Source organism: Necator americanus, chromosome I (assembly GCF_031761385.1).
Source record: "Necator americanus strain Aroian chromosome I, whole genome shotgun sequence".
NCBI classification, from domain to species: domain Eukaryota; kingdom Metazoa; phylum Nematoda; class Chromadorea; order Rhabditida; family Ancylostomatidae; genus Necator; species Necator americanus.
The window spans coordinates 21,903,741-21,916,026 of NC_087371.1; the positions used below are offsets into that span (position 1 = coordinate 21,903,741).

Below are 12,286 nucleotides of genomic sequence, written 5' to 3' on the forward strand. Positions count from 1 at the left end.
TGAGTCAATGCTTTGTTCCAAGCTCAGAAGTTGCGACCTGAAGATCCTGTACATTTGTTCTGAAGAAAAGTAAATAAATTTATTAAACCGCTGTTTTAACAATGCAAGTTTTGAAAGCAATGGTACACCCCGTAGAAGTAAACAATTAGATCAATATCGGTAGCACCAGATATTCAAAATTGAAAGTTGTGGCTTGGAAATGCGTTAACTGTACAGATTACCAGTCAAACTATGGTGAGGAGAAATGAGATGAAAAGAAAAGGCAAAAATACAAAAAAGCATAGCCATGACAAATAGATATAATTATTTTGTCCATCGACGTCAAATTTAAGAACATCGTTACAACGAAACCTGCTAAAGCTACTAATATTAGTGGATTATGTGTTAAAGTAATGTTTTTTCTTCACGGTAAACAGACGTCGACTGCCAGTCTGGGCTCGAATAATGCTCACACGACGCTCCTTTGCACTCTCGCAGGTGCCGAAGTCGTTCGCTCAACTTCTCCAGAGTACTCATATCCAAGGAGTAGACGATATTGTGCAGCTTAAGAATCACAAATCCGAAGTAGTTTCTCGAAATGACTCACGTAAAGATGAGCATAAAATAAGCTGTGGGAGCAAAAAAAAAAGATCCACATTTTCGGGGTGATGGCTTTCAGAGATATAGTCGGATCATAAGGACCCTCAAGCACCATGCAATGTCATAAGTGGTTGAACTCGAAGTGACACAGTGGAACTAGTGGTTAGAATTTTAGAGGAATTCACGCTCACCTCAACTCATCGCTACTCGCCGAGTGAAGCTACCAATGGCCCCACCTCGATCCCGCTATCCCCACGCAGCTGATTAAGCCACTGCACCTTCAAGTCGCATTCTTTACGCATTCTTATCTAAAATCCAAAGGGTCGAAGAATGCCTCATTGCCGACACTTCTGTTTCAGAGGGTAGCTTTTCACAGCACATTTTTTTGTATTTCGTACCCATGGATTCTTAGTGGTGTTGTTATCGACCACACAATAATTATGCCGGAGTGCAGAGATTAAAAAGATTCCACCTCGATCCCAGTTTCTAGCTCCGCCGCACTACTTGAAGTGCCGCCGCCCACGCAACTGTTGCACCTATCTTGAGGTAGTTTTGACCCCACTGTACTATACCACTTCTCGCTAGTTCTGTCTCACGTACGTTTGAACCCCTCTCATTTTGTGGAAGGAAGGAGATCGAAGTGAAAAAAGTGTTGTTCTTGTCAAAAAAGTCTTTTTTTAATATTGCCAATTAGTGCCCCTACCAGGAATGTGAGAGCTTTATTCTCTGTTCTATAACATGATAACAGCACAAAGACGGAATGGATATGAGATACACAAAGACTGTGCGATGAAAGCCTCTGAAACAAAAGTATCGGCAAAGAGGGAATTTTTGAACGCTTTGGATTCTGGTGAGAAATACGTAAGAAAGGTGAAGTTGCGTAATTGGATGCGCTCGAAGCGGTGCAGTGGAGTCAGCGAGTAGGATCGAAGTGGGACCATCGCCATCTTCACTCATCTCCGCAATCTGAATGAAACTAGCGGAAGTACCGCCACTCGACCTCACGATCACGACTGCCGCATCCACCGCGCCGCTTCAACCACAGCCGGTCACGCAAATCTACTGAGCTTCAGGCGTTTTTGACCCGACTACAGCACTTAGACCTGTGCACGTGGCCTCACCGCAATGTTTCATTTATGGTTCAATAGCTATCGTCGATGATCGAACACAACAATGCGTATTCCTTCGTATAATTGACATCGACAAAGACTTGCTATGAGCGGGAGCACATCCGATGTCAGTACCTTGAAAGATTATCGAAACACTATCCTGTGGCATTTGACAGTCCGGTCGCGAGATCATATGAATCAAACCTATCTATAATTGAGCCTCTGAGAACAACAAAAGCAGCAGAACGCCGGGCACACAAGTTTGATTCCACCCACAGAGGCGCGCTAGTAGAAGAGTAGGCCGAGGCTCCAAAACAGTAGGATCTTCTCGCTATTAGCAGTGTCTTCTCAGGACACCCTCTCTTCACAATAATCGTCATATAATAGCCGCCGGCTGTGCTCGCTCGGGCGAGCGCGCTGCGTCTACTACAACGGACACACACTCGTTCTACCCTCCGCACTACCTCAATCGCAAACACATCCTGTTCGCTTAGTGGACACTCTCGACTCTTCCTACTTTTGCATCCCGCGAGAATTGTGGGGCTCTGTGCCTAGCAAACGAGAAATCCTCCAGAAGGATAAAGGAGCAACTCGAATAAAAACGTTTCCTATGAATCTGAAATCGGGAGATGCTGTTACGCTCACGAACCTGATAAGGATCATCGTTTAGGTCGTAGAAGCTGACAAACTCTGTCACGAACTCACAGTACAGGAAGTTCTCGAACTCGTTGATTGTACGAAGACACCAATAGGTGTTACTGAAAAAAGAGTCTTTGAGAGGATAATGCACGTCGCGGCGAGGTATTAGCTATAGTCAGCGGTGAATGTGTTAAAATGGATGGACGCGACGCCTCCGGTGCATCGAGCGCTCTCCCTCTCCTTGATCTAGGTCCCTCTTTCTCCGTCGTGCTCCAATTTAAAGCGTATCGCGCTCACCCGGGAGAACACATTCAAGTCCTACTGCAAAGTTTGCAGCTTTTTTAAAAGGAAACCAACTTGTTCGAGTTCTGACAGAAGCAAAACTGTCCATATTGATCCGGCCACAACGGAGGTGTTTTCCAATGGTCGATACTATGCAGGAAACAATTCATTTGTTGAACAGAACACGCTGCTCGTTCAGGGTTTGTGGAATTGCTGAGAAACCCACTAGAAAATAAGAGAACTGCGCAGGATCGAACTGCCTAAATCTTACCCTTTGTCCTTCTTCTTGCGATGTGCATCGGGTAAGTCGCTAGCGCGGACACTGAATTCCTCGAGCTTCCTCAAAAAAAAAAGAACTGAGTATTTTGTTCCCAAATAATGAAGAAAAAGCAGAATTGAAGGATTGGCTCACAAAGGATGTAAGCTGTTACCACGACATGAGCACACATTACGACGTTGACGCGACATCTAAAAACATCTGTATCAAGGATGTTAGTTCCAGGAATTCTCTTGAATAGTTCCAGGATTTTAAGTGATATTCGCTGGGTTGAAATGCGCCAACTCAGGGGCAGAATACCACGAAATTTACGTAGTTGAGATCTTTCCACGAAAGCACAGAGCTAAGGGTGTGGATGCAGGGGCCCTTCTGATCGTCCAGAAAAATGGGAAATGACCTTCTTGTTCAAGTTTTGCTACGAGTCACCTTATAACACCCCTGTCCTCGCGCCGGTCCCGTCGGCAATCTCATTACGTACGCGGTCAGTACGTTACACGGTGCCTAGCGGGGAAATTCGAGCACGAAGTCCGTTTTCGTCTTTCGTGACGGCTAAGGTTAATTGAGCGTGATCTCTCTCATACTCCTGGTCAGGACCTCTATCTTTTTGTGGGGAGATCCCAACACCGTCAATTTCGTGGTGTGTTGCTTGCAAAGGAGATGCCGGAGTCGTACCGGGGCAGCAAAGTATCCTTGATACCAATCTTTGCTTCGTACTACGTTGTATTCATGAACGGTCCGCAAAAACTCGTCAATCGCATCCGAATCGCTTTCCTCCACACCTGGAAAAAAACCGATGGTTCTGAATTCCCAGCCATCATTTTCTAGAACACATAATCTCCTTACTAGGATTTGGTGCATGTCTTTTCTGTCTTTTCTCATTACCACAAGGACAGTGTCGACTTCTTTTGTCGCGACATTTCAGAATCCTCCAGCGATCGTCAGTCGATCGATAACATGTCCACTGCTGCAGTAGAATTACTTGATTATAGGATAATGAGAAATAAAATGCCTAGTAATGACCCCAGAGGGATGGAAAGCTTAGTTGGTATGAGTGCAAAATAGAACTGTCGACAGAGCAGCGGCAGTGGGGATCAGTTACCATTAGGCTACGCCTACCATTAAAATTATTTCGACAATAAAGTAATATTGGGGCTCTGGAGACTTCTCCACATATTTCCTAACTAATCTGAGTGCGTAATTATATTCTATTCTACGGGAAACATGTTCGAAAGATACAGTGAGGTAAATTCAATAGTTGACTACAAGATCCTTAATTTTTTACCTCGGAAAAGAAGGAATCTCCTGTACCGCAGCAATCAATCCTTCAGTTCCATTACCTGTGTTCCGCTGCAAGGACGTTGCCATTCTGGTTTGCTGCAAGCCTCGTTCAAACGCATCTCCTTCCCGTATCGCTCTTTCTGGTTCAACCATCGATCGCGGATTTTTCGTAGTTTCGGCATTTTGCTGGAACCAACAAAGTAAGCTCAAACATATCCCTTCTACCTATTATCTTGTTTCGTCAAAACAACCAACTTGGACTTACCCTCTTTCTATCAGAACAGTATCCCTCCACGGAGCGTGCTGTTTCGCTTTTTCTGCTTCTAAACATTAACAAAAAAAAAATAGTGTGCACACTTTTCATCCCTAAACGGGGTCAGTGGTGCTAAAAACAGTCACTTCGCAAGATTAATGTGTCAGCAGTCACAAGTCTTCTCTAAAGGTATCACACCACAAAATTGACGATGTTAGGATTTCTCCACGAAATGATAATGTTACGGATGTAGATACGAGTATGAGCTGTTCGCGCTCAATTCCTCCTATTTCTTTTCCTCAATTCCTCCTATTCCTCCAAGATTCTGTACGAATCTTCCTACGAGCCACATTATAACACCCGTTCTGTACGCGCGTCGATTTCCTCAGCAGCCTGTTCATTGGTTTCACTCGAATAGTTCGCTGGAGAAACCTAATCGATAATCGACCGCTGGCTCGCAGACGCGGTTCGCGCACAGGGTTGGCGCGTTGCAGGTTGTTTCTGGGAAAACTCGTACAGGAAGGCCGGTACAGGAAGCCCGTTTTCCATGGTTTTACAGGTTGATAGGAGGGAATTGAACGTCAACACTTCCATACTCATTCTCTACACCTCTAACTGTACATTTTCCTGGGGAGATTCCAATATCACCAATTTTGTGGTGTGAAACCTTCGCTAGAACAGAACCTCCGCACGGTTGTGATGGAGTAGATCAAAAACACTCTCTCAAAAGCAAGATCCCTCCATGAATACGAAAAAGTAGTTTTTTTTACGGCAGTTCCTTCACTTATGATATAGTTACCACGTAAATCCATAGATCACCCAGAGGAAAATGGGGCAAGTATAACTGAATAAGTAAAGGGAGAGGAAAGTGGGTAAATCCTGCTAGAATTCCACTCGTACCACATACTTCCTTGCGAAACGGCTTTCTTCATAGCGATAAGATCCAGCAGGTTGCGCCCATCCATGTGAGCGGGGACGGCAGCACCTGCGATAGCAAGGAATGTCGGCGCTAGGTCCACATTCAGAACTGGCTCCCGGATACTGAAAGTTCACTACTCAGAAAATGTGTTGACGAATCTTAGGTTTCTGAAATACCTAAAATTTTTCATCACGCCAGGTCCTCGAACAAAAAATGGTACACGGATGTCGAATTCATACGGCATATTTTTGCCTTTGATAAGACCAAATTGGCCTAGATGATATCCGTGGTCGGACGTGTAGAACGCATATGTGGAGGAAAGACAGTTGTGGTCTCGAAGAGTGGAAAAAACCTGGAAACCCAAATGAAGGATAAAAGGATAAAGTTTCTAGCGTTAATCAACTCGCTTGGGATGTCCCCCTACAAAATCCAAATAAATATGTGTGAAATATGCACAGCTATACGATGAGAACATAGAATATACTAGGAAAAAAACAAGATAACCATTTTGGTATAAATTCTAAATTTGAATGAGTATTCTGAACCATCAAAATTCTTCATTGTATGTGGACGCACGGTGAATATGTATACGTAGGGGCAATGAATTGTGGAACACCAGAGAGAATACTACCCTTCCCTACATTATTTATCCCAAGAAAGAGTGGATATGGATTGAAATTGGAGTAGTGTATTTCATATTTTAAATTGCGGATGAATTTAACGATGAATTTTACAAACATTTAGTAAAGGGAAAAAGAAGAGAGAGACTATTTTTAATCATGTAGCAGTGCATGACCACATCGTTGAAAACCTTTCTGAAATGTGTTTTAAATTTAGTGAACTTTTATTATTTACTGTTTGTATTTTTGATAAATTGTGACTTTTAATACTTGACACTTTTAAATTACTTTAGGATTTCGTCTCATGAAAATGGATATACTTCATTTGGTAGTCCTATCAATAAAAAACGAAAGATGTTCAGCGTTTATCAATCTCTTTATTTGGGTTGCGTGAGCGTTTTTGACTTCAATTCAGAACCGAGTAGAAGTTTATGACCGCGTACGCTACGAATCTTATGAGACACGGAGCCTGAACGACATTTCAAATAAGTGTTCTTATTTTTGCAGGTAGATGTGATTCCAATTTATTGTCTAAAAATGGAAAAACGGTTTGATTTCTCGTGGGCAGTGTCGAGCCGTAGACCATCAAGACATAGTGGTGATCTTCGAGGGTCGATTTTATCTGACTACTAAACAGGATCCTAAAGTAATTTAAAGTAAACAGGAGTATTTCGTCAAAGTTGTTATTACCATACTCAAGCTAACCACTATATACTATAAGTTTCCTCTGAATTGGCTTCGTTGGGAGCAGCTCATGGTATCGGAGCATCGATCTCGATGGCGAATATTAAGCTTCAAACTTTCAAGCTAAATGTAGGGGTCGATGTTTGTGCTCCTTCAGCGCAACTCCAGCCTCAAATATCCAAAAATCAGACTGTGCTAGACACGTCTATCAATATTTTCACGACTTTTCTATTTTAAAAATATGATTCAGTAATATCAGAACCATAATTATTACACTTAAGTTTGGTCCTGAATTTATGAGCAAAACATTGAAATATTCTTGACAATTTTTTTTCACATCAAGAATTTTGGAAAGCTTCTCATGGGAATTACATTGGTATCTTGAGTATATAAATAAATAAATAAATAAATAAATAAATAAACAGATTAACTACTACGAAGCGTTCTGGAGGAACAGATCTCATAAGACCTTCACTTTTAGATGAACTGTTTACCAGCTATGAGAAGTCCTGCGTCAGCTCCCTTTGGCAAAAAAATACGAGCAGAATTTTTTGTTTTTTATTGACTTATTGTTTTTTTTTTTGACTCAGTCAAAATATGCACTCCTTTTTGAAGTGTACCATTGGTGTATGCGAATAAATAAATAAACAGAGAGGTTTTCACACACCTACTGAACACCACGTATCACTTTCGAACAAGGTGACGTGCGTACCTGGTGTACTCCTTCGTCCACACTTTGCAGCGTCTGCAAGCGACGTCGATGCAGTAAATCAGTGAACGCCACATGTACAGGCTCCATCTTTCCCGTTCGCTGAAGAAGCCATTGTTTGTCTGGATTCGGAGCGTAGTTCCACGATTCTGTTCTGAAAGCATTCACCTTGCAGAAATATTGGAGTAGATTACGTCGCATCCATATCACCTGTGTGAATCAATGTCCTCAAACAAATCGGCATACTGCGGTGCAGGATCCTCGGGCCCGTGTGGTGCTGGATAACTTATTACAACGAGAAACGGCGTTTCGCTATGATTCAGGATATGATCCTCAATGAATTTCACTGAATAATTCGTCACAAGATCTGTGAAATAGTCCTGAAATATTACGGAACTTCATCACAGAGCTGGCAAAAGACAAAAATCTACTGTAACCTTCTGGTAGTCTGCTCCATATTTGACACGGTTTCCATTGAAATTAATTGTGTAATTATAAAATTTGCTGTTCTTCACTAATCCCATCCAGTAATCCCATCCTGGAGGAACGTAGTCGCTGTAAACACTTTTGATCAAAATCTCAGGGAGATTACCCTTGCAAAGCCAAATTGACGTGATCTACTAAGAGAATCGCTAATCCTAGTGAATTCTGCGTCCTGTACAAGATCAATATCACTCCTAAATATATTGGTTTAAAAAATAACACAAATTTTCACTACACAAAAATCAGATAGATAATCAGAAAAGTCTGGCATGTGCAAGGATTCTGTGAATACTAGAAGGACCTCGCGCTTAATCAAGAGCCATTTCGAATTCATTTTCCTCTTGCGTCGCTTTTGACAGACTAGTAACGCTGCCATTTACTCCGTCGATACAGTAGGGTCAAAACGACAAGAAACCCGTACGCAATTGCGTACGCGGCTTCTCTCGAGGCGTTTTGGTGGAGCATAGCGGCTGGGAGCGTGGTGAAACCCCTGCTGGCGCCACCCAGCAATTTGCGATGATCCCATGTCGGTTCCAACTGCTGCCTCCACCTCACCTTTTCGAGCGCGTACGCGAATGTACCGTGCTTCATGTCGTTTTGACTATATGAGATAGTTGGGGAATCCCGATCAAGTTGTAACCCAAGAAGAATCAGTATAACGCTTAGGACTATCACGAAACGAGTGAATTTGAAGTCAGTTATTGCCATGAACTGGCTTGAATTTGTGGTCTCTATTACTTTTACTTTTCGCGCATACGAAGAGACCTCACTCTTACAGTCGGATCAAAACGACCTGAAGACCGGGGCAGTAGCGTGAGCGGCTCCGGCGCGATGGACCTAGCGGTTGGGATCGAAGTGGGACCTCTCTAGCTTCGATCGGATCGCAGCTATGACTGGTGCTAACGAAGGACCGCACCGATTCCAATTATACCGCTTCGAGCTCAGCCGCCTACGGAACTGCGCCAAGCTTCAAGTCGTTTTGATCCGAGCATATACCTCAACTGACACTGCTGTCATCCGAAGGCTGCAAAATGTCATTGTAACGGAACAACAGTTTTACCAGAAGTAATTTAACAAAAAAGTGTGATTAATTAGTGTCAGGAGTGATATGCAAGCAATTTTGATATGAGCAATCAATATGATCACCATCCTCTTCTCAAAGAATTCTCCTCCTTCTAGAACGGAGCACTCTTCTATTTCATTGTTTTCGTAATGAGAGTTTCCAGATAAATATTGCGAGAGTTTCACTAAATCAACCGTCATAGGCAACCCTAAGATGTTTTCCTCAAAATAAATCAGATCTGTTATCGATTTTTAGATTACTTCGACACAGAAGCTCTATACTGATCACAAAATGTGAGTGAGACCACATCACAAAAACGGACAATTTCCAGTTTTGTAGGCTGAATGCAAGATTAGTTTTGATAAATCTTTAAAGACAGCATACCACGAATCTGGGGTGGTACGGATTTCAGGTGAAGTATCTGTATACGGGGTCGTAGATTATGGAGACCGGGGTGGCTCCGCTCATCTCTCCCTGAACCACTGCAAGCAGCCTGCTGTTTTGTACGATGTCTTCTATTGCAGCGCGCCACCCTTGCACGCGTAGCGTCCCTTTCTGCCTATCGGGGCAATCCGAATTAATTTTCGACGAATCGCAGGGCGGAGGTGACGCAAGGGGTGGAGCGTTGCAATAGATGGCGTCGTACAAAAGAGCAAAAGGCGGCTCTTTGCAGTGATTCAGGGAGAGATGAGCGGAACTACCCCCGTCTCCATAATCTACGACCCCGTACACAGATACTTCACCTGAAATCCCCACCACCTCAAATTTGTGGTACGCTGCCTTTAAGCTGCAACTGGTATTAAAGTCTTCTGTATTTAAATAGAAGATTATTCAGGTTTGTCATCGTATGGAAAGTAGGAACTGAGACTGTTTATAAATACTGACCCTTCGTACTCGTTCAAATATTTTCCCAAATAAGCGGTTCGGTATCCAGCTTCCTTCATGTAAACTCCGATGCTGCGATATTCGTGGATTTTCCTGAAATGATCATACTCAAAAAAAGAACCCAGCTCCTATGAAAGATCTGGAGCTACTCGTTGAGAAATCGTTTTAGAAAATTTTTACGGTGACCTCTGAACCGCTACGTTTATGATGAAGCAATATGTGTCTCATGTTTTGAAGCTTGAATTAGATTTTAATAGATTCTTCTCGCTTCCCAATAAATTATGCCATATTTTTACTAGTGAGTTGAATTTGGTGATCTGCTGCTGGAGAAAATCCAAGAGAATCCAAAAAAAAACATTTAGCCTAACGCTGTCTTTGATATGCCAGTAAAAAAGAAAGCGTTAAAACCACTCTCACCGCCAGTCTTCGCCGGAGCAGTTGTGGTTGTTGGTATGAACGTTGTGATTGTGTACGTACATGCCAGTGAGAATACTTGATCTGCTCGGGCAGCAAATCGGCGTTGAAACAAAGCTGAAACATAGTACTTGACAGTTAGAAGAAGAAAAGTAAACGTGGACATCTCCTTCAGAGTTAGGCATTCAGCTCTTTAATGTATATTTACTGTAGTCTAGTTAAAGCGACCTGAAACTCAGCTGCAGTTGCGTGCGCTCGGAGCGAAGCGATAAGCAAGCGGCTTGGGACCATCATTAGCTTCATTCGGACAGCTGTGATGAGTGGAACTGGCGAAGGTCCCATCTAAATTCCAACCGCTAGTCCCAACGCGTTGCTTCAAGCGCAGCTGTTTACGGAACTGCACAAAGCTTCAGGTCGTTTTCGCCCGACAATCCGATACCTCAATCTGCCACCACTTTTCCCTAGCATAGATAGATTATTTTGATTTCTTAATTATTCTAGAGTTTTACGTCGCTGTAGAAAAACGTCATCTGTTCTAACGTCATAGTCAGAACAGAGCATTAAACACATTTAAAAAAAAACTTTGTGATCTCCAGCCAATCCCATGTACGCTCCTTACGAACATTTCAAGTGCAGCTATCAACAGCTATCAGCTACAGTACCTGCTTCTCAGGGATTTTGTCCTGTCAAATATACATAAACGATTATTTCATTTTACTTAGTGTCTGAGGACACCATATATTCGATGAATTCACAGGAAAACCTACCCGCTTTTGAACTCGGTACCCTTTTCCTTCATCAGCTTCAACACTTTCGGCATGAAATTCATTGAGCCTAGCTCGATGTCTTGATCGTCGGTGATTATCAGAATGACATTCCTTCGCCTACAATACAAAAATTATACTGTTTGAGGGTAGCTTCTGGATGGGTATTGATTTCTTTTTTGCCAGTAGGCTGCCTTGAAGCTGGAGAAGAAGTCAATTTTGCTAATATTTACTTTTGTACGAGTTGGAAGCCCAACCTTCTCTTCATTTTAGGATGAATCTTCAAAGTAATTCTCAAATATTGCATGAACCCATTATCTCTATAAGCAAAGCCGGCGAAAAATGTTCAACCGCAAGAACGCTACGCTTCTGCCGCAACCCACACTCTTTCTCCGTTTTGATTCATACTTTCCCTTTTCCCTATTTTGCCCCAATCAATGCCGTGTTGCGCTCACCCGGATGAACGTATTTGGCATCGAGTAAATGCGATTCAAGGTTTCCGCAATTGTTGTTGTGACTGTATAGCAGGACAAAAGCGACTTGAAGCACGGTGCAGTTGCGTAAGCGTCTGCGCTCGGAGCGTAGCGGTTCGGATCGAGGGAGAACCCTTGCTAGCACCATTTTTTGCTGCAGTTCGTGTTGGTCCGACATCGGTTTCAACCGCTGTCTCCACTGCACTGCTTCGAGTGCAGCCGCATACGCAACTGTCCGGGCTTCATGTCGTTATGACCTGATGATAACTAGACCTATATATGCTGTTTCATGTTGATTGAAGTATAGATGGGAAAGAACATCAGGCGGTAGTAAACTCACGTCTCTGCAAAACTGCAAGTGAGTATGGCGAAGATCACTGCGTACGCCAAGCACATTCTCTGTTTTGGCATGGTTCAGTGCTGCGACGTAGGCTGAAAACAGTCGTTCAGTGTGCAGCAGCAGGTCTTCTACCTGGAAACTTTTTTTTTGCAAAAAGAAAAAAAATTGAAACATAGGTTAGAAAAAGCGAGGCAACATAACCTTAAGCCGTGAGGACTGTATACCGAAAAGCTGCACTCGATAATTCTGTTTCTCTATTGCACTCTCCTGTTTTGTTTTGTTTTTAATTTTCTCACCCATTAATCATGCACTTCCTGTGGATGATCAATGAATCTTTTTTTCAATTTCCGTGGACACACAGGCTCTTTTTCGCTACGTGCCACGACTTGGATTGGGGTGGGCACTGGTCCGCTATCTGCATATCAAAAGAATGACCTGATGATTCCTCAGAACCCCTTTAAAAAATTGAATGTAATGTGCATGACTAAGACCACTTCGCAGTCATAGTCGTATCA

The 12,286-nt window shown here is 42.9% G+C and overlaps 1 protein-coding gene across 2 annotated transcripts; it reads right to left on the reverse strand.

Annotated features, from left to right (window-relative positions):
* Window positions 1–384: 384 nt before the first annotated feature.
* On the reverse strand, window positions 385–11,842 carry RB195_006474 (uncharacterized protein; the record flags this gene model as incomplete). 2 transcript variants are annotated; one of them, XM_064179569.1, is made up of 18 exons in its annotated part: window positions 385–543; window positions 2,338–2,446; window positions 2,685–2,822; window positions 2,881–2,949; window positions 3,022–3,077; window positions 3,559–3,665; window positions 3,730–3,850; window positions 4,224–4,350; window positions 4,430–4,487; window positions 5,325–5,458; window positions 5,513–5,688; window positions 7,353–7,503; window positions 7,560–7,729; window positions 7,787–7,904; window positions 9,781–9,873; window positions 10,198–10,311; window positions 10,962–11,078; window positions 11,772–11,842. In XM_064179569.1, the coding sequence occupies 18 exons, from the start codon at window positions 11,840–11,842 to the stop codon at window positions 385–387; spliced, it is 2,088 nt and encodes a 695-aa protein (XP_064036514.1). The 2 variants fall into 2 exon arrangements, with proteins under 2 accessions (XP_064036514.1, XP_064036515.1); XM_064179570.1 differs by having other exon boundaries at window positions 11,772–11,827.
* Window positions 11,843–12,286: the final 444 nt, after the last annotated feature.